The sequence below is a fragment of the Salvelinus fontinalis genome, chromosome 26 (assembly GCF_029448725.1).
Source record: "Salvelinus fontinalis isolate EN_2023a chromosome 26, ASM2944872v1, whole genome shotgun sequence".
NCBI classification, from domain to species: Eukaryota; Metazoa; Chordata; class Actinopteri; order Salmoniformes; family Salmonidae; genus Salvelinus; species Salvelinus fontinalis.
In genome coordinates this window covers 46676700-46703840 of record NC_074690.1, presented here as the reverse complement: position 1 = coordinate 46703840, position 27141 = coordinate 46676700, and the positions used below count along the sequence as shown (strand labels likewise).

At 44.1% G+C, this 27141-nt stretch overlaps 1 protein-coding gene across 1 annotated transcript in view; it reads left to right on the top strand.

Annotated features, from left to right (window-relative positions):
* The first annotated feature begins 398 nt into the window (after nucleotides 1–398).
* The window catches only part of skila (SKI-like proto-oncogene a), a 33598-nt gene continuing 6855 nt past the window's right edge, over nucleotides 399–27141 (top strand). Inside the window, exons 1-5 of the mRNA XM_055884159.1 lie at nucleotides 399–502; nucleotides 2731–4080; nucleotides 24977–25081; nucleotides 25689–25774; nucleotides 26800–26945. Coding sequence (XP_055740134.1) covers nucleotides 2923–4080; nucleotides 24977–25081; nucleotides 25689–25774; nucleotides 26800–26945 — 1495 coding nt within the window. The 5' untranslated portion in view covers nucleotides 399–502; nucleotides 2731–2922. The remainder of the gene's footprint in view (nucleotides 503–2730; nucleotides 4081–24976; nucleotides 25082–25688; nucleotides 25775–26799; nucleotides 26946–27141) is intronic.

The window sequence follows — 27141 nt, the reverse complement described above, 5'->3', positions numbered from 1 at the left end:
CAGTGAAACGTGGCTCATTTAGCGAACATCGCTAGAATATGTTGATTATTAAAGACACATAGGGAATTGTTTTAATTAAATAAAAATATATTATTAATAGCTGGGCATTTGAAAAGAACACACACCTTGACTAATATGTAACCTATTTAAATATATTACAGGTCTGGACATCAATGACAGAACGAATTAGAATCAAAACAAATCGTTATGGCCGGTGAGAGAGCACAACATTCTCTCTCTGTCCACTGCAGATGTAGGCTACACAAACCAACCAGACTGCGAGACAGACAGACAGACAGACAGACAGACACCCCTGCACTGTTTCCATGACATGCCCAATTCGAGTCTGGGTGACGTATCTCCGTTAGTGATGTGACGTCGCGGGGCGCTAGATGTAGTGGTTTCTAGCTGCATCTTGTTGACGGTCGGTATTACAGAGGAGAACCGAGAGAAGAGGAGTCGAAACGACCCCATTCAGGCAAGTCTTTTTAATCGGGTTTCGGTACGTGCTTATTTGCTTCTATGTACATGATGAAATGGGTAATGTTATGTATCGGGTGTTGAATTATTTGACGGTTTACCGAAATGGAGGCATGCTTTGAGGGTTTAACAAGCGTTCGCTAATTGTTAACTAGCCTAGGCTAGTTTGCTATGGCTTCACACAGCGCTGGGTGTGTAACAGTAGTGGCTATGCTAACCTAACCTGGCTAATCCATTTGCCCAGCTCGGATATAACGTACATTTTTGTAGCTAAAGCAATGCTAATTCGAGCTATCGAATTGTCTTTCTCTGTTTTCTGTTACGCGGTCCTCAGATGTGTTGCCATACTAATTGTAACGTTATTGGTTTCCTTACATTTGATACTCAATATATTCGCTTTTTTATGTTTTATTTCCTTAAAGATAAGTATTTATCGATGTTCGAGGTGTAAAATACACCACAAAGCCGCATTTGCCAGCTAATTCTCATGTCGGCTCAACTTGCTGCTACAAGCCGGGTATTTGGTTCTACGTTCAGCTAATGTTAGCTGGCAATTGTAGGTAGCTAACTAGGTCGATAGACAGTCTAGTCGCAGACGGTAGTTTAGCCAGTGAACGTCATTATCAGTGCTGTCTGCATACCAGTGCCATCGTGGCGAGCCAGAGGGAAGGGGGCGGGAGGAATGGAACCGAGCGCAAGCTGTGCGCGGTGTCCTTGCTAGCTACGAAGAAGGGGGTGACACTCCGCGAGATGGAGAAAAACAAAACAGCAATCAACGATATTTTTTTGAGAAATACTTAGTTTTGTTCGAATATTAATATTGTCTAAAAACCTTTCTTAGCCGAAACTATATTATTTCGTTGCGTGGGAAAAATGTCAGTTTTGGTTGTAAATCCACGCAGGAATCACGGGTGGTGAAGCTTGCATCGCCGCATACCTCCTTGCATTGGTAGTAATGTAATTATTACCATACTGCGACCAAAGCCTGCTCTGTGGTCCGACTTTTTGTACCCCGATAGTGCTAGCTTTGGTGGAAAGATCTGGCGGCGGTGTACTTACTGGTTCTGGTATAATCTAGCTAACGCGTTAGTGTTGTCGCTGTAGTCCGCACACAGCTACATTTGAACTGCCTAAACGCATGTACAGTTTCTTCAGTTGTTATATATATATATACACATTTAACCCCATTTTGTATTTGGCAGCCGATTTTAAATGGATGATATTACAGTATAAAATACATTGGTCACCCACAAGCATAATACGATTGTAGCTTAATTGGAGGGTGGTTGTTTACACCGCCCAATGTTGAGGGTTTCCAGTGAAATGTTGTAGCCACATATATATGTAAATTTTCCTAAAATTGGATTACAATACAATTTCCTGTTAATAAATCCGTCGTTTATAGATGTAGCTAGGTATGAACAGTTTTATTATTTGAATTGATGCAGTGTAAATGCAGCTAGATTCCGGGGCATAGGGAAAATGCCTCGTTCAACATCCATTCCATGTCACGCTGTGCATTTCGATAACAATTGAACCGGTTGAATGAGAGCCTTTATACTCCTTTATCAATTGTTTTCACATAGTCGATGGGGTCAGCGTGGGGTTACCAGCAGAGCAGACGTTGGCTTGAGGACAGCAAGCAGGACAACAGGTGGGGTTGGGGAGGCTGGCTATTTGGTCAATTTAGAGCCATTTGGACAAATTGTTAATTTGATTACCTAGGCTACACCAAGTGTGAACTTTTTTTGTCACAGTATCTAGTGACCGAAAGAAGGCCAGAGAGAATTGCTAGATTCTAGTTGTTGGTTGTCTGGCCACCTGGTTGGTTTTACTTGACAAAACTAGCACTTTCTGTTGGCAATGAAATGGTGTGGTGGGTGAAAACTTGTCATTGCCCCATGGGGTTCAATGACAAGGGCTGAATGGGCAGATGTTTGGGTGGTGAGATATGTTAATAGCCATTTGGCCCCCAATGGGTCTATTGAGCCACTCAACCCCCAACCAGGATAGCCTCCATAAAAATGTAAACACCTTCAACGTTATTTTATGCTCAAGAGAAAAACGCATCTGATGGGGTGGTCTTCTACTTAGACAAATAATTTCAGATGACATGAAAAAGGCTACATGCAGGCGAAACATAGTTTGAGTTTTACTAGGGAGGGAAAACATGTAAATGTTCACCCTTCGGTTTGTGTTAACTCCTGAACCATTCCACTCCCCCACTGCCCCACTTCTCGTCCTCTACAGGAAGCAGACATACAGACAACAATCTGAACAGAAACACAGCAGTCTCCACCATGTACCTTTCTGAACACCAGAAGATCTGGAACATTTGACACGAGAAGAAAACAAACGAACAAAACCCACATTAACTCAAAGGGTTCTATAAATCCAAGTGAAGCTGATAGTGGAACGAAACGGACCTCTATCAACGCCGACATGGCCAGTACTCAGACGAGTCTGAAAACCTCATTCAAAGATCTGACCTCGTTCAAGGGCAACATGAAGCGGCTGTACCGAGAGAGGCTAGAGGACGCGCCCATCAAGAAGAGGCTGATGGCTGAGATGAACCTGAAGCGACGCAGCCTAGACACCCTGCCCCAGACCCCCAAGGTGAAGAGGGAGTCTGGGGAGGAGCACACCCATCCCCGGGATGCAGATAGAGGCATGGATAGATCCATAGAGATGGACAGTAGAGGGGAGCTCCAGGTATGTGGAGCCAAGGCTCTGGATCTCAGTCCTGGGCTGAAACACACACTGGCTGCCTTTACCCTCAGCAGCCAAAGCTCTCTGGGGGGCCCAGCAGCCTTCTCCGCCCGCTCCGGCCACGAAGCCTCCCCCGAGGTCAGCCCTGATTCCTGCTCCAGCATGGCCCCTCTCCCCTCCCCACCAGTCCTAGGAGGTGGACCCCTCTTGGTGCCCAGCGACAGCTCCACAGAGTTAAGCCACTCCCTTCTAGAGGGTGAATCCATCTCCTGCTTTGCTGTCGGTGGGGAGAAACGCCTCTGCCTCCCCCAGGTGCTCAACTCGGTGCTCCGCGACTTTTCCTTGCAGCAGATCAATGCAGTGTGCGACGAGCTCTACGTGTACTGCTCGCGCTGTGACGGTGAGCAGCTCCACATCCTCAAGGTGCTGGGTATTTTACCCTTCAACGCCCCGTCTTGCGGCCTCATCACCCTTACCGACGCCCAGCGCCTCTGCAACGCCTTGCTCCGCCCGGGGGCTGCCCTGCCCTCTGACCCCAGCACCAAGCGGCCCGGCCAGGGGCTCCTAAAGGAGACAGAGTCTAGCTTCCAGGTGGAGCACCAGTGTCTAGGGAAATGCCAGGGTCTGTTTGTACCCCAGTTCTACACACAGCCCGAGGCGCCCTGTGTTCAGTGCGTGGAGTGCCAGCTGATTTTCTCACCGCAGAAGTTTGTGATGCACTCACACAAGTCCCCGGACAAGAGGACCTGCCACTGGGGCTTTGACTCGGCCAAGTGGCCGTGCTACCTGCAGCTGGGGAGGAAGTATCTGGGAACGCCTGAGGAGCCGCAGCTCAAACTGCTGCTAGAGGACATGAAGGACAAGTTCCACTACAACAGGACCACTGACAAAGTAAGCACTGATTTTCTTATTGTGTGTGTGTGTGTGTGTGTGTGTGTGTGTGTGTGTGTGTGTGTGTGTGTGTGTGTGTGTGTGTGTGTGTGTGTGTGTGTGTGTGTGTGTGTGTGTGTCAGACTTTTTATTTTGTCAGTTCGTTTGGTTGCACTGTCGATACAACTACCAATAAATGATATCTATTGAGTCTCTAGAAGCCAGCCCCAACTATGGGTTTCATTAGGTGTGTGTATAAGACAGGGGACTGGTGTCACCCCTCCTGCTGGCTGTAGTGTAGTAGATCCGAGCGTTTTGCTGCAACTGCGATAACATATGTAAATTCAGGTACGTGATCAATAAACTGATTTTGAGGAGGGGCGGACAGGATGACCACTGACCAGCTGGTTTCTCGCTCTCTCGGTTGGTCCCAGTGTGTGTGTGTGTGTGTGTGTCACGGGGAAGGGCATCATTTGTCTTCCAGGTCAGCTGGAGGTCACTAGAACCATCACTAGACAATAGGCCACAACACTAACTGAACTAGTGGACTCTTTCACAGTCCTCTGGGCTTGAATGGATGGGCTGACAATTTACATCCATTGCATCCACCCCGCTACACCCTTCCATATTTAAATTACTTTTAAAGTATTTTGAAGTAATTTAGTTAATTGATACTTTTAGGGATGGTTTAAAATATATATATAAAAAAAAAATATATATATATATATTTGACCGATATCTGATATTTTCCTTGTCAAAAAACGATACCGATACCCAATATTAAACATTTTAGCTGCCCTTTTAAGCTGCTAAAAGGCAGCTAGTACAGTTAAATAGTTAACACACACACATGAACGCAGCAGTCTAAGGCACTGCATCTCAGTGCAAGAGGCGGTCCTACAGTCCCTGGTTCGAATCCAGGCTGTATCACATCCGGCTGTGATTGGGAGTCCCATAGGGCAGCGCACAATTGGCCCAGCATCGTCCGGGCCGTCATTGTAAATAAGAATTTGTTCTTAACCTTCTTGCCTAGTTAAATAAAGGTTACACACACACCACACTGACCAAAAAGTTATTTTGTTGGCATTTACGTATGTCCCCATTACCAGTAAAACATAATCAAACCCTATTTCTTTCACTTACTTGCTGTGTTGTTTCATTGTTCAGATGTTTCATTCTCAAGCAGGATTTCTATGGAACGCCGTTTGGGTCTTTGCATGTCAAAAAAGGGACAAATAACACTATTTGACGTGTCAAATAAGCTTGTTGACCAATCAGGACCTGAATATGACTGCACGTCACATAATAATTGAATGCGTTCATACACGTTTTACATAGTTTAATCAATGTGTAATAACTATCACTCGTATTTCATATGTTACAGGGATTCGTCGATACATATGCTATGATGCTGCTAAAGTTGTCTCGCACATACAGTGCTGGTCATAAAAAAAGCTAGCTAGCTCATGGATGCAAACAATGTTCTTCCCCAAAAACATAGCAAAACGACATAATCTGTTTCAGTAGCTATAGTTAGCTAGCTAACTATTTAGCTAAGTGTCATCAGCTAAAATAACCCTAATTTATAAAACAGTTATTTGATTAATGGTGGTCAGACCCAATAAGGATTAGCCGCAATAGTGGACTTTGCGGTTAGCCTTCAAAATAAAAGTATGGCATAATTATATTTGTATTCATTTGCATCACTGTCAATGACATTTATTTTGAACGCAACCTACAAATTCCACTATTGTGCCTAATCCTTATTGTGGCTAGCTTCATAACAGATAACCCGGTCAGGTCGAGCCTCACTAGCCAGATGAAGCTAGCTGGCTGCTTATAACGTTAGCTTTGGGAAACCGAGTTAAGTAGCTGGTTAGCTATTTATTTTCATGAACTGAAGTTCAATTTCAATAGGCGAACAACAAGTGGCAACCTAGCTAATACTTACGCACAAGGATTCCTAAATCATTGCTAAGAATAATGAAAATGACTGCAGTTTCTAATGGTCATTGTTTTCAGGCTGGTTGTATCGGTGCTAGTTAGGTACCAAGCAAATGCTATCTACCCCAGAAGTCGCGGTCAAACAAATTATGCTTTATTACCAATGCGTTATTGTAAACTCATTGTTCTTCGCCGGTGTTTGCTTGTTTGCAGACTTTTTTGTACAGCTTTGACAGTGCTACTGTATCTTTTTTGATACGCAAAGACCCAAACAGCGTTCCATAGTATATATGTCATGAAGATAATAGCAGCGACGCAATTACTTTGTAACTCCGGTAGGGCAACATCTGAAAAATAGCGCACTTAGTAGTGTGTACCGGTGCTCGTCCAGTCGGCGAAAGCAAACATCACCCGCGACAGAGAACAGTTCATTGTCAAGGGGATGAATTCCATTATCTCGGCTTTAATGGATTTCGCCTTTGAGTCGTCTCGCTGAAATGTTCTTACTCTTTCAAATGACTGCTCGATTTGTTGACTGCTCGATCCACACAGCAGACATTGTGGGCTAGGTTAGGAATGCTGTGTTGCACGTGTAGTGCAAAATTTAGCGTGGTGTCATTGCACGGTAGCTTTGACATCGGCGTTAAACTAGACATCGGGCTGATACCGATGTTGGCATTTTTAGCTAATATCGGCCGATTCCCATATGTTCACCGATATATCGGTAAACTCTCATAAATTTGAAAAATATCATGATATGAAATTTAGGCCATCGATTATATGCAACGCAGGACACGCTAGATAAACTAGTAATATCATCAACCATGTGTAGTTATAACTAGTGATTATGATTGATTGATTGATTGTTTGTTTTTTATAAGATACGTTTTTTTTATAAGATTGTTACGAAAACTTGAAATCGCCCTAATTAATCGACCATTCCGATTAATCGGTCGACCTCTAGTTGGAATATAGTGGACAGCACTTTGAATACATTGTTGTTTGACATGACACGACAAATGAATAAGCCAGGAAGGAATTATTGTGACAGGGTAGTGTTGGTCAGTGTTTCCCAGGGGATCCTATATGATGTTACATTATGTTTTCCCATGTAACTATCTAGCTCTCTGGCTAACATATTCATGCTAAGCCTATTCCTTTCTGATTTAGAAGATACCGTTGTACAAACCACATGCCGATCTAGGCGTACACCAGCACTGGTATCCGGCTCTATTAGTTAGCTTATTACTGCATTGTCGGAACTAGAAGCACAAGTATTTCGCTACACTCGCATTAACATCTGCTAACCATGTGTGTGTGACAAATAAAATTTGATTTGAGCTACGTTTGCTCTGACTGAATATATTTAGCTAGTGATTAGCGTTAGCGGCTAACACAATTTATTTTAGTCATGTGCTATGAAAAGACAAACTAGCTATTTGCAGACAAACAAACTAATAGTGTCATTATATAACGCTTGAAAGCAGCATCCATGTCACCAACATCTTGACCATACAGACTGCAGTGAACGGCAAGTGACGTGTTCGTGACTTCATGGTCGAGCAACAACATGCTCTCCTTGAGTGACGGGGCAGGGCTTGGTGTGGGAACCGGCATGCTATATCCAGGATCCTTGGTCTCTACCCTAACCTTAAACCTTAACCCTTTTAAATGTAAACTTCAATGGGGTAGGGACGTCCCAAGGATCCCAGATAGCAAGGATCGAAGCGGCATACCGGTGTGTGTGTGTGTGTGTGTGTATTTTTTGTGTTTTTTTTTTTACTGATTACAGTTTTTCCCCGTTTTTGCTCTCAAAACCACCAATTTTGAATGTAAAACAACTAAATTTTATGTTTCTAGTCCACAACAATACTTAAAACACATAAGGAGACTTTTGAGGTCTGGAAAGAAATGAATGTGGATTCTTGGGTGTAGTTACCATTTACCATGCAGGAGACCGTTGTTTGGTTAGCAATTTTTCTGTAGCGCTCATGTGATTGCAGAGTTTGCAAAACAAATGGCCATGCAAATAATCCTATCATTCTGCCGTATAGGCATAGGCTACTTTGTAGTTAACATTTCATTTAGGAGGTTTTCCAAAGCTGTTCCATCTCTACCAGAAGGTTATCATTAGCATCACCGCTAGCAGTTACACAAAGTGGGCATTCCTGTTCCATTTCAGAAAGTTGCAGGAAAATACGAATCACTGGTTCATTTTGTTCATATCTTATGTTTATCTCGGGCAAATTATCTTGGGGTGGCAAGTAGCCTAGTGGTTAGAGCGTTGGGCCAGTAACCCGAAACGTTGCTAGATCGAATCCCCGAGCTGACACGGTAAACATCTGTTGTTCTGACCCTGAACAAGGCAGTTAACCCACTGTTCCTAGGCCGTCATTGTAAATAAGAATTTGATCTTCACTGACATGTCTAGTTAAATTAAGGTTAAATATTTAAAAAAATATTTATATTTTTTATAAGTTCATTGCATTTAAGTTTATTTCATATACTTCAATAAAAAAAAATTCTATTGTTGAATTATGTTTTAATGTCTTCGCAACGGGGACTAGGCTTAAGATGTTTCCGGGAAACCATTCTTTTGATCTTTTTTTGTACCACCGAGCGGGAAGTGTACCGAAACAGGCAACCCAAGCCCTTGCATGGGGGAATGCCCATGTTGCATCACCACCCCCACCACCAGTGCTTTCCACTAAAGACCAAAACCCAAGGGAGGCTTCTACAGAGCAGAGGGGGTTTTGATGGTTTTTTTTCTTTCAGTCATTCTTACAAAAAAGAAAGTGACAGTGGGAGAGAGCAGTGCACAGGCCGGGACCTATAGAAATGTCAGACACCCTGAAGAAGGCACAGGGATGCTGAAACGTTTGTGTTTTACCCGATAAATTACTGGGAGTTTGTACATATATATGGAGTGTGCGACTCTCTTTTTGTTTTTATAGCTAAAAACATGAAAAGCTATAGATTGGTTCCCTTCCATTGACTGGTTCACATCCATGTCTCATGTTTTCTTCTTGACCAAACCGGACTATTATGTGCGTCCCAAATGGCACTCTATTCTCTATACAGTGCATTACTTTTGACCAGGGCCCATAAGTCTGGTGAAAAGTAGTGCGCTATCTATGGAATAGGGTGCCATTTTGGACGCAGACTCGGTTTTGTATTGTTGAGATAAACACTGACTTTAATTGGTGTTTTCTAGGCCAAGTAATTTGTCTTCACTGTAGCCGCCTGGCACATTATGGGTTAAATAAGAGACTATGGACTCGGAGCAGACAGGCTTTAGTTTCTGTGTGAGTGTGTGTGCAGACAGGTGTGAGAACACTACCTGCTGTACAGTCATTTGGCACTCCCTGTGCGCTGTGTTTGTGTCTGGCAGAAAGAGAGTGAGGTTAGCGAGAATCCCCAGCCTCTCCCTCCCTGTGTGTTTTGAAGTGTGTGCGTGATTCTGCCGGAAATACTGTCTGGTGTCTAGTCTAGTGCCCAAACCACATTCCTACCCCCCTCCCCTTTTTGTCTCTCCCTCTCCTCCCTCGCTCCTCGGCTTGTCTCACTTTCGTCTGAGAGTCAGACAGATCGACCTGGGGCCACTCAGTCACGCAGACACGTCTCCACCGCAGAGCAGACTAATCACACACATACACACACACACACACATCTACCTTATGGTATATCATGTAGCCTACCGCTGAAGCTGTACGGTGACTGGTTAGGTAAGCCTGTCACATGCTATCCAGTCAGCGGTTTGTGCATATATTATGAGATTTTGTGATGTTTTGGTTAGTTTAGGTGTTTGGCTGTGTTTTTTTTTTGTGGCTGTTCGCTAGGGCCTGGACGATACCAGTATCGCGAGACTCGTGGCAAGGAAACAAAATACAAAGCAGATTTAACTTCTTGAATGAATCATAAATAATGTTTGAGGCATAAATATCATACCCCCCCCAAAAAATGCTAACCTCCCCTGTTATTGTAGTGGTGAGAGGTTAGCATGTCTTGGTATGGTATTTGTGCGTCTGTGACTTTCTCACTCATCATTATTCACGATTCATTCAGGACTTACCGTATTCATGGTAACATCCATATGAATGTAAACGTGTTTAGAAACATAATCTTATTTACAGTAACAGTGACTCCAAAATGACACACTGCATTATTTACCATTCATTTCTATTGGGCACAAAATCATCTGAAACACAACCAAAACAAACAGCAAATGCACCCAACACATTTGTAGAGTCACAAGCTGGATGTAGTCATTGTGTGCTCGGAATACGGGACCAAATACAAAACTGTTTCCTTCTTTAATACACATACACTAAGCGTACAAAACATTAGGAACACCTTTGGGTTATGGTTACCATTTGGGTTAGGATTACCAATTATCAGTCGTTCTCTAGTAATGATCGTGTCAAAGGAGATGTTAGTGAGACAACAGACAGACACTACAACAGATGACTATAACTGGCGGCTCTTTACAGTGTTTGGCGTCTGAAACAATGATGTAATGAGCCTGCGGGGATGACAAGCAGCTTGTACTTCCCGGTCGGACAGACACGCACGCACACAGATTGATAGGGTGGCGTCATCTATGTTGTCTCTGTTCTCTGATTAGAGGAAAGCAGAAATTCCCAGTGTGTGACTCCTCCTTGGCCTAGTTGGCCTGGTTGTGAAATACCTGCTAGTCTGTCTGGAGGGACACAGTGTCCTGATACACACACATTCAGATTAGGAAAAACACTTTGTGACGTACTTGTTAGGATAGTGTGTGAGGCTGGGAACGTTTACATGTCTGTCTTTGTGCCTGGGAGTTGTCCAGAAGAGCCAGCCATGTTGCCCTATACCAATCCACCCCTGTAGTTTTAGCCCTGGCACCATGTCAGCTGTGGTAGACAGACAACACTCCTGTGCGTGTCTGTGTCGGCAGGTCCTAGACGACTGCCGTACAGACAGCAGACAGCTGCTTCTCTATGCTTCCTCTTGGCTATTTACACACCAGTGACTTCATTACCACAGACCAGACCTGCGTTCTGTCTCGCGTGGTCTCTCAAGTTCTCTCTCTCGCGCTTGCTCTCTAATCAATAGGCTTTATTGGCATGGAAAGTGTTACCACATACACTGCCAAAGCAAACAGACACATGTCAATGATGATGCGGATTGATAATAGGAAAAATGAGAATACTCAATAGCAATTAACAGGACAATGCAATAAGAAAGGAATGAGGACAATAATGAAATAGTGAGAAAGACACAGGTAGCAATGTTATTACTGTGGTTTGTCATTCTGCTGGTTGTCCGTACGGGTGTGTCAGGATACAGGAAGCTACATGATTTGCAACTAATATGGCAAAAAGGTATTTTTTTCAGATTTTGTTTAAAAATCTTGGTTTTTGTTTTCAATTTTGTGGGGAAGAAAAAAAGATTGCCTCTATGTCTGTGTAGTTCTCGCAGCTCTCTCTCGCTCGACCTCTGAGGGCAGAGTGGGCACAACCTGTCCTCTCTGGGTAGCCAGATCTGCCTGTGATGGCCGGTTTCTATTGCCAGTCTGTGCTAATTGAATCTGTACATAGTCGATGTTTTTCTCAATTTTCTAGCGTGTACCAAATAGCATGGAAGTTTACTTCGATACATTTTTTTTTGTTGGTGTCTTTCCAATAGGTGATATATTTTGCTTTGTGATAATTTGGTTGGGCCTGATTTTCTGAGTGCTGACCTGAGGCTTTATTGGGTTGGTAGTGGTTAGTGAACTTATCTTCAGGGCCAGCTGGCCGAGGGGACTCTTCTCTATGGCACCGTATGGCTTTTGAGGGCTTTGTAATTATAGGAGTGGGGGTCACTTGTCTGTCTCTTCCAAATCGTTCTAGACTAGAGCATTCTACTCTCTGCAGAGTTCTCAAACAGATCTTTCCCACTTCGTGTCCGGAGCCCTGCCCCACCACATTATTATTTTTATTATTATTATTATTATTATTTTTAAACAGTCAACGTCCCTGAGGGCCCAATTAGAAGACCGTAGCAAAATAAGCATTGAAACGAGACGATAAGTCGATGCTTACATAACTCAGCAGAGACCACTCTCTTGTTTCTGTCTCTCTTTCTCTCTACGCACGGCTCAGACATGCAAAACCCTCATGCAGCAGCATGTTATGAAGCTTCTACCCCCCCCCCCCTCTTATCTCCCACTATTCTCCCAGCTCTCATCTCCCACTATTCTCCCAGGGTTTGTACGGTCATGAAACTCATGGAAAAGTGATGGAATTTTAAAATGGTGTCTTCCAGGCCTGGAAGAGTTTTGTAAAATTATCAAATCCGAAAAGTCATTTAAATTAATTTAATTTCTGTTAATATCAGTTATTTAGGCAAAGTTTAAAAATATTTTATCAATCAAATAAAAATCAACATATCAGCCAGGATCTGATTGACACTTTAGCCCGTCTGGTTGTGCGCATCACCGGCACGTGTTTGTGAGATGCGTGGGCTGTTCCTCAAGGAGAGCGAGACAGTCGGACAAGAGTGTGCAAAGCTGTCATCAAGGCAAAGGGTGGCTACTTCAAAGAATCTAAAACATATTTTCAATTGTTTAACACTTTTTTTGTTGTTGTTGGTTACCACATGATTCCATATGTGTTATTTCATAGTTTTGATGTCTTCACTATTATTCTACAATGTAGACAATAGTAAAAAATAAAGAAACACTTTAATGAGTAGGTGTGTCCAAACGTTGACTGGTACTGTATATCAAGGTTGGTCAACCGTCCTCCAGGAGAGCTAATGGGCGTGCAGGCTTTTATTACAGTTCCCCTCTAACAAACCACGTTTTAGAAATGAGCTGGACCTTCGCAAACTGTCTCTGATGTGTTTGTGTTTGAGCAGGGCTTGATCAAAAGCCTGCACACCCAGTAGCTCTCCAGCCTTAGGGTTGACCACGTGTGTGTGTTATACAGTTGACTAACAACAACGACAGGAGATGCGTCCCAGTGTTGTTACCACAATACGCATACTTTTTTTGTAAATACATAGAGGCACTGCCAATTGTTGATCATGGAAATTTGGTTAAAAGTCCTGGAAAAGTCATGAACTTCCATCTGTCAACATGTGTATGAACCCTGCTCTCCTCTCCCTCTTCTTTCCTCCCCCTCTTCGCTCCTCTGCTCTCTTCTTCTCCTCGTTCAGGGGGAGACTAACCTCACAAGACCTCGTCTGAACGAAATGCTCCGCCTGTTTACAACCCTCATGTTCAGCCAATCACACGCTAGGGCCGGCCTCCTCCCCATGTCTCCCTCTCGCTCCCAGCCTCTCTCTCTCTCCCTCCTCCCCCGTGTGGATGTGTTAGTCTATGGATAGTTTTTAAAACGTTTTTTATTTATTTTCCCTCTGCTGTAATAACAACCTGTTCACGGTTGTGGTTGTAGGTGTTTAATGAGAGTCACTAAGTTATTTCTAAACAGCCCCAGCTAAGGAAATACTAATGATGTTTTTTGACTGTAACACCAGTGGTTACACTAGGTGTACTAGTGTTTACACTAGGTGTGTAACGGTTCACCAAACCCATGGTTCAGTACGTGTTGCGGTTTTTGGGTCACGTTTCGGTACAGCTGGAAAATGAAATGCCATTGACAATTTTCCGCAGTCACAATGTTTCTTGCATTGTCTGTTGAGACCGGATTGTTATAATGTGCCTCAAGTTTCCACTCTGATGCTGTGTTTGTAGCCATGTGGGCAGGTGGGAATTTACCAGATGTGAAGTTGTATATACCGGTTGGATGCGTTCATGTGATTTTGAACTCATTGAGAAATGCCGATTGGCTAATGGACAGCAAACTGTGTCAACCATAAATTAAAAGTACAGCTATCATGCTTGTAGATGAATTATAGAGTTAAAAAAACACATTAATGGATTGCGTTTTATAAATAATGTTTTGTTGCATTTAACTGCAGAAAATGCTTTTTCCTTAGTAGGTGACAGAGGTCAGTTGTTTGTGGTAAATTCCCACTTTCCACTTGGCTACGAACGCACCATGACACTGCTTTCTTCAGTGCCAGATGGGTCCTTGAAGTTGACATTTTAAAATGGTTAGGGAAGGGTTATGGTAAAAGTAGAGGTTAGGGTTCAGGGTAGGGACGATCCAGGATTGCACTGACCATGCCAGATGTGTACTTGTGACTCTCTCTTGTGACTCTGGGGTAATGTGATGGGCTAACACAACACATGGTGCATTGGCCAATTCAATAAAAACTTTGGCTTGCTTATATAGAGCGGGTACTATCTGTTTGCAGAAATGGGTGCAAGAGGGAAGTTCGTAATGTGGGTCGAGCACTTTCACGAGGTGCTGAAACCCTCTTAACCACTGAGAATGGGCGCATATCCGCCGCTATAAACCAAAGACTGTAAAACTATAAAGCGCCTACGTATCACCCTTTTTAATTTCTTTGACCCGGTCAGAATCAGCTGCCAAGTGCTGCTTGAATGCAGAAGGGAGACCAGCGTAAATATGTCAACATTTGTTGTTGGCAGCTGCATAGGCTATTCTCATTCAGCGTGGCGACATGTTTTTAACATTTTATCCACAACTCTGTCCGTCACCGTTTTAATCTACTGGGAAGCCAACATTTTTCCAAACTGTTGATTTTTAAATGCTGATTTGAGAATCCTCCTGGTTTATCAACCCCACCACTCACCATCGTACAGAACTAGTTCCCGGCTGCGCCTCACAAAAGGACAGTTTGAAATGTGCCAATTAAGATTATAGTTTTAAATACGACGTGTGCATAGGCTCTAGTTTTAACGGAATAACCTGAAATGTTTTTTCAGCTCAGATTTACTCGAGGCATTTAGGCCTACAACGCAGCAGAACCTAGTGTTTTTTTTTAATATTGTAAATATTTTTTTTATTGTATTCATTCAGGTTCACGGTCTGAATGGTACGGTACGTGTACCGTTACACCCCTAGTGTACACCCTTGTGTTATACTAGGGAAATTGTGTTTCGATAGCTCTTGGGTAATACACTGAGGTAAATCCTGTATGGAAATGCGCCGTAGAATTACTAGGGAAACTTCACTTCTCTCCATAGAGCTATGCTCCTGCCCTGTTGTTTCTGGCAGTGAGGGGCCCTGTCAGGGGGAGGGGGAAGGGGTTCTCTAACTGCAGCTTGCTTCATACGCACTCCAGCCCAGAGCCAACCAGCCAGCCAGGCAGTCAGGCAGCAGACTAAACACACACAAACACGCCTGTTCCCTTGTCTCACTACCTAAAGTCGACAGATAGACAGAGCTGGCTCCAACAACATAAAGGAAGGCGGGAGGATGGAGAGGAGAACATGGAGAGGAGGTTGTTAGCATGGAACCAGGGTTGTGTCCCAAATGGCACCCTATTTTCTATATACAGCCTTGTATGAGCCCCGATCAAAAAGTAATGCACTATATAGAGAATAGGGTGCCATTTTAGAATGCAGACCAGAATAATAATGTGTAGCTCGTGCTAGTAGTACATAAATTAATTGACCAATGAGAAGATTAACTGCCCAGTGTCTAGTCTCCCAGAGCATCCAGAGACACACACACACACACACACACACACACACACACACACACACACACACACACACACACACACACACACACACACACACACACACACACACACACAGGAACATATTGAAACTGCACATACTCTAGTCTCTGTACATCTCTTGTCTTCATCCTTCTCTCCTTCCACCATCTATCTCTCCATTATACATGATGCAAACATGGGAAGAGGGAAAAGACCGTATTCCATTAAAGGAATCCTCTTCGCTCCACTTTACTACTCCTATGTCTGCAGCAGGTTCTGTAATGGCAGTCATTTCCACGGGGAAGCGATGATGTGCATCCTAAATAAATGATGCTTTTTATAGTGCACTACTTTTGACCAATGCCCATTAGGGTCTGGTCAAAAGTAGTGCACTATGAAGGGAATAGGGTCAGGGTCTAAAATGAACACCTGCCAAATGTCGGTAGATTTAGGAATTGGCAGGTAATATGTATATTTCTCCAGCCACGTCGGTGGGTGGTCAGGGCTCCACGGTGCACGCATTTCACTCGCAGTCAAGTATGAGCACATTTCTAGTGAAATGAATGAAGCAGTAGCTGTTTTCAAAGTGTTTCTGTCGTTTTGTTTTGTCGCTGGTAGCTAATCACACAGAACTATTAATCCTATAATACAGTTGAATTGGGAAGTTTACATACACTTAGGTTGGAGTCATTAAAACTAGTTTTTCAACCACTCCACAAATGTCTTGTTAATAAACTATAGTTTTGGCAAGTCGGTTAGGACATCTACTTTGTGTATGACACAAGTAATTTTCCCAACAATTGTTTACAGACATATTATTTCACTTATAATTCACTGTATCACAGTTCCAGTGGGTCAGAAGTTTACATACACTAAGTTGACTGTGCCTTTAAACAGCATGGAAAATTCAAAACAATGATGTCATGGCTTTAGAAGCTTCTGATAGGCTAATTGACATAATTGGAGTCAATTGGAGGTGTACCTGTGGATGTATTTCAAGGCCTACCTTAAAACTCCGTGCCACTTTGCTTGACATCATGGGGAAAATCAAAAGAAATCAGCCCACAAAATTGTAGACCTCCCCAAGTTTGGTTCATCCTTGGGAGCAATTTCCAAACGCCTGAAGGTACCACATTCATCTGTACAAACAATCGTACGCAAGTATAAACACCATGGGACCCCGCAGTCGTCATACCGCTCAGAAGGAGATGCGTTCTGTCTCCTAGAGATGAATGTACTTTGGTGCGAAAAGTGCAAATCAATCTCAGAACAACAGCAAAGGATCTTGTGAAGATGCTGGAAGAAACGGGTACAAAATTATTTATATCCACAGTAAAACGAGTCCTATATTGACATAACCTGAAAGGCTGCTCAGCAAGGATGAAGCCACTGCTCAAAAAACACCATAGAAAAGCCAGGCTACAGTTTGCAACTACACATGGGGACAAAGATTGTACTTTTTGGAGAAATGTCCTCTGGTCTGATGAAACAAAAATAGAACTGTTTGTCCATAATGACCATTGTTGTGTTTAGAGGAAAAAGGGGGATGCTTGCAAGCCAAAGAACACCATCCCAACCGTGAAGCACGGGGGTGGCATCATCATGGGGGGTGCTTTGCTGCAGGAGGGACTGGTGCACGTCACAAAATAGATGTCATTATGAGGGAGGAAAAATATGTGTATATATTGAAGCAACATCTCAAGACATCAGTCAGGAAGTTAAAGCTTGGTCGCAAATGGGTCTTCCAAATTGACAACGACCCCAAGCATACTTCCAAAGTTGTGGCAGAATTTCTTAAGGACAACAAAGGCAAGGTGTTGGAGTGGCCATCACAAAGCCCTGACCTCAATCCCATAGAACATTTGTGGGTAGAACTGAAAAAGCGTGTGCGAGCAAGGAGGCCTTACAAACCTGACTCAGTTACACCAGCTCTGTCAGGAGGAAAGGTCCAGAATTCACCCAACTTATTGTGGGAAGCTTGTGGAAGGCTACCCAAAACGTTTAACCCCAGTTAAACAATTTAAAGGCAATAATACCAAATACTAATTGAGTGTATGTAAACTTCTGACCCATTGGGAATGTGATGAAAGAAATAAAAGCTGGAATAAATGATTCTCTCTACTATTATTCTGACATTTCACATTCTTAAAATAAAGTGGTGATCCTAACTGACCTAAACAGGGAATTTTTACTAGGATTAAATATCAGGAATTGTGATAAACGGAGTTTAAATGCATTTGACTAATGTGTATATAAACTTCCGACTTCAAATGTATATATCCCGCACAGCCACACTGCCTGGCTGGGGAGCTGTGCGCACTGTGATTCGGCTTAAGATACATTTTTAGAAGCGCTGTGCCCAGGCATGAAAGTTAGTGTAATTAAAGTGAAACTTTATCCTTGTGTGTCATGGCTATTTACATTTATTTTGTTTACAAGAAAGGTTGTTTTCCAATGTTTGAGTTTGCTTCAACTGCTAGCAAAGATCGGCTACTGGTCAGATTCTCTACCTAAAAGGCACACTGTCACTGAAAGACTTGAGAGCTTGAGTGTCCTGCCCCCGTTGCCACGGTAACCTTTTTTTGTCTGGTCTGATACTCAGGGTACAAAAAAAAAAGGAAATAAAATGCATCGATATACCACATCACTTCTTACTACTAATACATGTGTTGTTTAACAAAGTGGCTGGTTTTCTTTTTTTGTTGTTTGCCTGCCACAGTGGCTGGTGGACCAACAAGTTTGTTTTAGGCTCTGAATAGGGTGCTATGTGGGACACACCCATGGTGGTGGTGTTGTGTTATTATGTATTCACACTCTGTGTGTGTTAATGGTATGTGTGCTGGTTGCTGTCATGTCCTTTTGTTTTAATGAAAGCAAGTTTGTCCTCATTTTGGTTGGTAGCTCCCATGTCAACATGGCTGCCAATGTGTTTGTTGCTACTGTAACTAGCAAGCTTCAGTCTCGCATGACCTTACTACAAAGTCTCGTTCATCACTATGGCTTATTGGGGGAAAAAACACGAGGAAGCCTGGAAGCAGAGGCGATAGAGGCCGAGGATCTTCTTGCGCGCTAGCTGCACTTACACCGTGTCCTCTCTTGTCATTAGGAACCTCAGGAGAATCTCCTCCGCCAACCGTTTGTGCTCCCAGAATAGAGCTGTTTTCCCTCCTTACCCAACTGGGTGCTGACAGTCAGGCCTCTAGTCGCGAGGTAGCTGAGGAAAACACCGCCTTTAGGAGAAGTCAAATACTGTTGTTTCTGTTGTCATAAACGGATAGTACACACTGCCTATTGCACATCACTGAGACACTACACACACAGCATGTGTGTCACCCAAGGACATGAGGGTACAATCCTGTATAGTTGGGGGTTCGAATGTTTAAATGGATCCTTCACGCTAAGAAGGGAAAAAATAAATATTTTGACGTCGATGCAGAAAGTAAACAGTATAGTGGTTCAATTGCCGCCACAATTTAGAGTGTTGAAGTTAGAGGCTCGACTTCTCCACTGTTTTGGTGCCCTGGCTACCATGCTGTGAACAGCGTGAAGCGAACCTGTGCGGAGATGCTGTGTTAGAGCGTCGTGTTGCGTCTCTCGCTCATCTCAATATCCTAGCTTATTCATTGACGATAGGCCCTGCTTTACTGAAGTTGGGATACGTCGCAAGCCACGAAATTGCGAGATACAGCATTCCATTGCGAAATGCAGCTTTTGATTGCCGATCGAAACGCCTAGTGCACTGACTCTGCCTGGTGGTCGATCCTCTCTAGCTCGCTATGAAAGATGCAGGTATTTGTGTTATCGGAAGTACGGCGACTAATCTTGAAACTCAGAAATAGGAGTCGATGTGCAAAGGAGTCCACCACTACATTTACATTTACATTTAAGTCATTTAGCAGACGCTCTTATCCAGAGCGACTTACAAATTACGTCATTGTCGTTAAGTTGGAGAAATGGCAGAGAAAGGCAAGTGACATGAACGAAGTGGAAAAAACAGTATTTTTTGGTGTTTTGTTTAAACATTCAGATTTTTTCTCTCTCCATCTGTCACATCCCTAATGTATGTTACTTTGTTGCTGCTGGACTGTGAAGGTATGACGTGGGGCCATTATCAGCATGCTCTAGGGAGCGACACTCTGTGTAGTGGCATCATCAGGGTTCCTATGACACACAGGCTATGGTACCCATGGGCAGAGGGGTCAGGGCCATATGTCCAGACACAGCTCCCACCCTCACTTGGGTCACTTCATCCCCGTCACTGCTCTGCTTCCTGTAGCTCTGTAGCCTGATGACTCATGGATGGCTGTGTGTGTGTGTGTGTGTGTGTGTGTGTGTTAGCTGCATCACTTGCGTGTTGCATGCCCTCTGCTTCTCTCCTCTCATCACAACAACACGACACAGATTGATCATCAGATGGGATTCTGACTGACAGGAATCAATTCCTCCGTTTGTACACCCATGAGAGAAATACAACTGTACTGTACTCCCAAAGCAATATCCCTCTGTCCCTTTACTGTTTGTTTACGTTTATGTGTGTACACTGTGGTGTGCGTCATCATCCTGTCCTCCCACTCTCTGTGTGTTTTTTTCTTATTTTTTAGATGACTCAGAGGTAAGCAGTGACAACTGGGTAATTCATTATCTCGACGAAACTAGTCTGCAGACTAGAGGAAACTAGTCTTCAGCCTGGAGATGGCTGAGAAGGGAGAGATTGGACTGAGTGGCTGGGAGGGGCAGACGGAGTGTGTGTGTGTGACGCTGCCACTGATGACAGGCGTCTAGACAGTGCTCATGTGGCCTGAAAAATGTGCCTCAGGCCAGCAGCCAACTCTGGTCAGGAACAAACCTGTGTGTGTGTGTGTGTGTGTGTGTGGTGACTGATATTTATCTGTATGTCTGTCTGCTTTTGTTTTTCCTTCCTGTGTTTGTGTCTGAAGGAAAGAGACAGAGGAACAGGTGTGTGTCTTTAACCAGACAGTCACAAGGGTTCTTTCAGCATGTTCTTCTTAGGGCACAGAGAGAATGAAGTGTGAGACACACACACACACACACACACACACACACACACACACACACACACACACACACACACACACACACACACACACACACACACACAGTGAACTCTGATACTGCTCTAACAACAGTGAGCTCTGGAACAGGATGTGGTAGACTGCAGACAGGGCGGACCCACTGACTGCTGTGTGTGTGTGCGTGTCTTTTTCTCCGTTGTTTCCCGTTCGGGGAGACGGAGAATGCTAACCCAAACAGAGTTTTACTTCCTTGTAGAGACCAGCTCCTGTCTTTTCCTGGCCCCTTCTTCTTAACCGTCTAGAGTCTAAGCCCTGTCTAAGCCGGGGGAGGGGAGGGTAACATGGAATTGTTTTAAGATGGTCATGCCAATGATCATTTAGCTATTTGATTTAGAATTTTAAGACCCCTTAAGTATCAAAAAAATCTGAATAATTATTGGGTGAAACAATGAATTTGGCATTACTGCTCTTAGCTAATACAAATGCATTGAATAACATATTCACTACATGGAACAACAGATACCCCCCCCCCCCCCAAAAAAAATAAAAAATATGTTTTTTCATAAGCGTCTGTCATATATCTGAGAGATATAAGAAAGATCAGGAAACAATTTTAAATATTTTTTTTTATAAATACATGTATGTATCCCTTTATTTTAGGAACGAAACTATCTTTGGAAAGTATTCAGACCCTTTGACTTTTTCCACATTTTGTTATGTTACAGCCTTATCCTAAAATGGCTTAAATTATTTTTTCCCCTCATCAATCTACACACAATGCTCCATAATGACAAAGCGAAAACAGGATTGTAGAAACTTTTGATCATTTATTTGAAAAACACCCCCCATCTATTTTACATACCCTTTGCAATGAGACTAGAAATTGAGCGCAGGTGCATCCTGTATCCATTGATTGTCCTTGATGTTTCCACAACTTGATTGGAGTTCACCTGTGGTAAATTCAATTGATTGGACATGATTTGGAAAGGCGCACATCTGTCTATATACAGGTCCCACAGCTGACAGTGCATGTCAGAGCAAAAACCAAGACCTGAGCTCAATGAAATTGTCCATAGAGCTCCAAGACAGGATTGTGTCAAGGCACAGATCTGGGGAAAGCTACCAAAAAATGTCTGCAGCATTGAAGGTCCCCAAGAACACAGTGGCCTCCGTCATTCTTAAATGGAAGAAGTTTGGAACTACCAAGACTCTTTCTAGACCTGGCCGCCCTGTCAAACTGAGCAATCGTGAGAGAAAGGCTTTGTTCAGGGAGGTGATCAAGAACCCTATGTCACTCTGACAGAGCTCCAGCGTTCTTTTTGTGGAGATGGTTGTCCTTCTGGAAGGTTCTCCCATCTCTGGAGCACTCCACCAATCAGGCCTTTATGGTAGAGTGGCCAGACGGAAACTGCTCCTCAGTAAAAGGCACATGATAGCCCGCTTGGAGTTTGCCAAAAGGCACCTGAAGTACTCTCAGACCATGAGAAACAAAGTTCTCTGGTCTGTTGAAACCAAGCTTGAACTCTTTGGCCTGAATGCCAAGTGCCACGTCGGGAGGAAACCTGGCACCATCTCAAGGGTGAAGCATGGTGGCGGCAGCATCATGCTGCGGGGATGCCCTTTGCGCATGGCACCGCACAAAAATCAGTCAGAATTTTGAAACGATCTAACCAGAAACTTAATTGTTTAAAACCTGGACATTTTGTGTAATTTTATGAAGCGGGTCTTACTTTGTTTCAAAGTAGCCTAGCCAAAATTGGACCTTAGAAATATTGAGGAATTATTTGATAAACACCATTGAAACGAGCATTTTTCTCATGTTCTTTTGGTTTTCAACTTAACTTTTTTTTTATTGTCCAGCAGTAAAGGCATAATCCGAATCATATAAGTAACCCCTGCTAGTTGATGCATCTTTAGATCTCCCCTCTTTTCATTTCTAATGGATATTTTAATCTCTTGACACATGAAACCGCTCACATGTGCGGTGCGCTTTCGAGAACAATGTTTTCCCACCAATTGTATTTTTGGAACATTTCCGCGTAGCCTACATCCATGTCTGCATTGCTGAGCTTATAATATGAGGTCGAGACGAAATGATAACCCATTGTTGGCGTTATTAAACATGGATGAAGTGGCGACGCGTGTGTACAATTGAACTCCTGTTCTTCAGGTTTGTCTAATTGTCCTTTTCCAACTGTTGTGCGTTGACAATGAATGTAGTTAACGTTAGCAGCCAGCCTAGTACCTTTACACGAGACGATGAATACAAAATGGTTACCGGTGAACCTGGTGTTTTTTTTTTTTTTTTTACAGTCTATGAGTGAACGAGTTCCTTGGTTCATTGTACTGAGAGTTAACTATTGGTCTTCTTGACTCTAATGCAGTTTCTTTTTACTGGCTTCGTTGGGGAGTGTTTTACATCAGGTTAATCTTTAATTTGGTCAGCGGGGTTGACAACATTATTATGGGATGATGCATTAACTTCTACAGCGTGCATTATAGTAATCGATATTGTTTTTTAAGAAGATAAATACATATTTTATTTCATTACAGAGACAAATACATAGTATTGTATGAACTGAAAGAAGCCAATCATTTCTCAATAAAAATTGAAAACATAAAAACATTTTAGAGTCCCCACTACAACAAAGAAATAGTTAAATGCATGTATTTTTGTCCTTGAAAAATTACATTGAAATACCGTCAATTCCTATGGAGGCTGTTCCTTGGGAGTATCATTATTGGCGGGCGGTGACTTCAGAACAGCGCCCCCTGTCATTCATCTCGTGAATACATGTATATCTTTGGTCTGACCCTCCTCAGCAGTGTATGAGATGTGGAGTAGAGACATGAACCCTGGCAGTGTGTGTGTTTGTGGCTGGTAGATTATAACAGTAGGGGAGACCTGTTCCTGTGCCTAGAATACTAATCCACATTGTCATACAGCTTGGGATTTGTCATACAGCTTGGGGGTCTCACACATAGCTAATTGTGTGTGTGTGTATATATAGGTATATAAGCACACATGCTCACACACTACAGAGTCACGCAATAATCTGTTTGTGTGTATGTATATGTTTAGTTTAGTTTATAAGTCACATGCACAGGGTTACAGCTGTGTCCTGGAGTACAGGCAGTGAGCAGCCAATGGTGCGTTGGGCTGAGCGTACCACCCTCTGTAGAGCCTTGCAGTCAGCGGCGGTGGAGTTGCCTTACCAGGCCGTGATGCAGCCCGACAGTATGCTCTCTGGTGCTCCTGTAAGAACACTGAGTGCCTCGGGGATGTGTGTCACATTAGCACCGGATTCTAATGGTTCCCTGTTTTTCCCTGGGACTCCTGATTGACTGAACCCCCCCCACCCCATACACACACAGTAATGAGTTGTATTGTTCTCACGGAGAGGCCTCTAACTGACCTGGTGATGGTGTTTGTCTGGTTTAATATGAGAAGGTGATGAATAGAGCGAGGGAGAGGAAAAAGGGGGAGAGAGGAATGGAAAGAGAGAGGGACAGACTGCCTCACCACTGCAGTGGCTGATTTGTTGTTACTTACCCCTCCCCCTCCTCCTCCTCCTCCTCCTCCTCCTCCTCTCTCTCTCTCTCTCTCTATCTTCCCCCCCCCCCCCCCCCCCCCCCCCCCCCCCCCCCACCTCTGCTGCAGTATGCACTGCCTCTCAGAAAGCAAACAGCAAACAATTTCAGACACAGACAGCACACCCCATACACACACTCAGGAATATTCACACTGGCTCAGGTGAGGTGTATTTATTTTTTTAGATATTTTGTTGCATTAGTACATTACACACCACACATGTATGTAAACACACACATGGCCAAGCCTAATGCAAAAACACACATACACCTCTCTCTCTTACCTACTACTGGCTTTTCTCACGCTTCTCTCGTGCTCTTCATCCCTCCTTCCCTTGGCTATGTGTTAGAATTGTTATTGAGCTGCGAAACGTCCTGTTGCATTAGTACTGTGTGTGTGTGTCAGCCCTGTCTGTCCGCGATGAGCATTAACACATTAGCTCATGGCCTCTTGCTGAGAGTGACCTGGATTAAAACACACACACGCACACGACCGGGCAGCAGCTCCAGCAGAGCGAGATTGGACTGCGTGGCTGGGAGGGGGCAGACATTTTTGTTGTAGACATAAAACAACTGATGCCCGTGTGTGCAGTTAATGCCCCCCCCCCCCCCCCCCCCAATAATTGAAAAGTCCTGGAAAATAATGTCTTGAAAAAGAGTGGAAGCCTCTGGCTAACCGGCGTCATAACACAGAGGCCCGTCTCGCTCTCTCTCCAGTGTCTAACCCTCCTCTCTCTCTCTCTCTCTCTCTCTCTGTGTGTGTGTGTGTGTGTGTGTGTGTGTTTCAGAAGGTGGAAGATGAGGACAGGGACAGCCAGGTGAGGAGATCGCGTCCTCCTGAGCCTCTGGTTTCTCCTAATAGTAAACTGTCCGACAGCGATGCAGCAACCAAGGTACACACACACACACACACACACACACACACACACACACACACACACACACACACACACACACACACACACACACACACACACACACACACACACACACACTTGCCACAAGGTACGACACACACACACACACACACACACACACACACACACACACACACACACACACACACACACACACACACAGGAAGCGGTGTACTGCTGACGATGTAACGGGTTGAATTGACTACACCCTAACCTTCCTCGAACCCCCTACGGCCCTAACCCAACCCCCCCTTGCCACGTAACCCCACACAAACTGGGGTCATTCCCTAAAACACTCTCCTATTTGAAAAAGCACGTCATGCTCGCTCTCCTTCTCTCTCAACCCCCACGCCACCCTCCCCTAAACACACATGGCCATTGAAAAATCCGTGTTTTTATCACAATCTTCTCTAACACGCACACACAATTATAGCTACAAACATTGACATTCAGATATAGGTTTCATATGATAATTAATAAACATCTACAGATCTCTTTTTTGTTTTTATCTTTGTGTGATTTAATTTTTTTAATCTATAGTATATGAACATGTGTATTAATGTATTATTATGTTTGTTTACAGGCTAAAGCCCAGGCTACTCTGGTGTTCAACCGCCTGTTCCCCCACATTAAGGAAGAGCCTGGTCACCCTGCCATGGTCCATCCCAGGTACATTTGTTTTCCTATTTTCATATATTTTAGTCCACAATGGAGGCTAATCTTCCAAGAGTCCCGGGGACTGGCTAGCTACAGTCTTCCTCCTGTGAAGACCTGGCCCTTGAGAATCTATTCCAAGTAACTTTCCCAACATCCTCTCGGGGACCGTTACTAGAGCAGTGCTGAAACCCCGCTCTGCCCCTCACCCTGCCTCCAGTTGACCCGACCATGGGCCCGTGCCAGTGTGACTTTCTGTGGTCTTCTGATCAGTAATCGGCTCCAGATTCATGTGGAGACTAGCTGGATTATAGGAGGCATGGCAGGGCAGCATGTGACCGCAGGGAGGAAACAGACAGGCTAGACTATGGGATTACAACTGACCGCTCGACAGGACATGTCTGCCTTAGACTTCAGACTCAGACCCGACCAGACCAGACCAAAGCTCGTTTCCCCGCATTCGGTGGTTTTTACAATGGTCGCTACTGAAGTGCACCGTTAGAACCGAGTGTTTTCTAGAACACCAGTGCGTCTCGCTAGCCTGTGAAAACTTGCCCCATATTAAAGGTGTGCACTATGCAGAAGTCGATCTGCCATTTCGTGGTTGCTAAAATTCGAATCGTTTTGGGCCTACCGAGTGCCGTAGCGGGCTAAGGCACTGCAGTGCTGAGTCCTGGGGCCGTGACCGGGAGCCTCATAGGACGGAGCACAATTTGGTCCAGCGCCGTCCGGGTTAGGGGAGGGTTTGGCCGGGGGGGGGTCGAACAGTGTTTTCTCCGACACATTGGATGACTTCCAGGTTAAGAAGCAGCGTGTTGAGAAGCAGCGTGGCTTCTCAGAAAGCGACATATTGCAGCTTTAAAGAGAGTGTTTCCATAACTGATGTATATCCATTTTTACCATTTTAGTGCAACTTGGATGCCAAAAATGCACAAGTGGTATACGTAGAATAACGGTCAGCATGTGTCTCTCTGTAACTCTGTACCTGTATATACAGTTGATAACGTCTACTCTCTCCCTCTCTTTCTCTCTCTTCTTAGTCACTTCCTGTATACATATGATAAGATGGTGGCTCCTAACGTGTCTCTGAGGGGTCAGCCGGAGGTCAGCCCTGAGGTACTGGGGGTGCTGCTCAAACACCACTACAGCAGGAGACTGGCCCACAGCCACGGCGACACTGCTATGGGTCAGTACCACACACGGAAACACACACACACACACACACACACACACACACACACACACACACACACACACACACACACACACACACACACACACACACACACACACACACACACACACACACACACACACACACACACACACACACAGCCACACACACACACAGCCACACACACACACAGCCACACACACACACA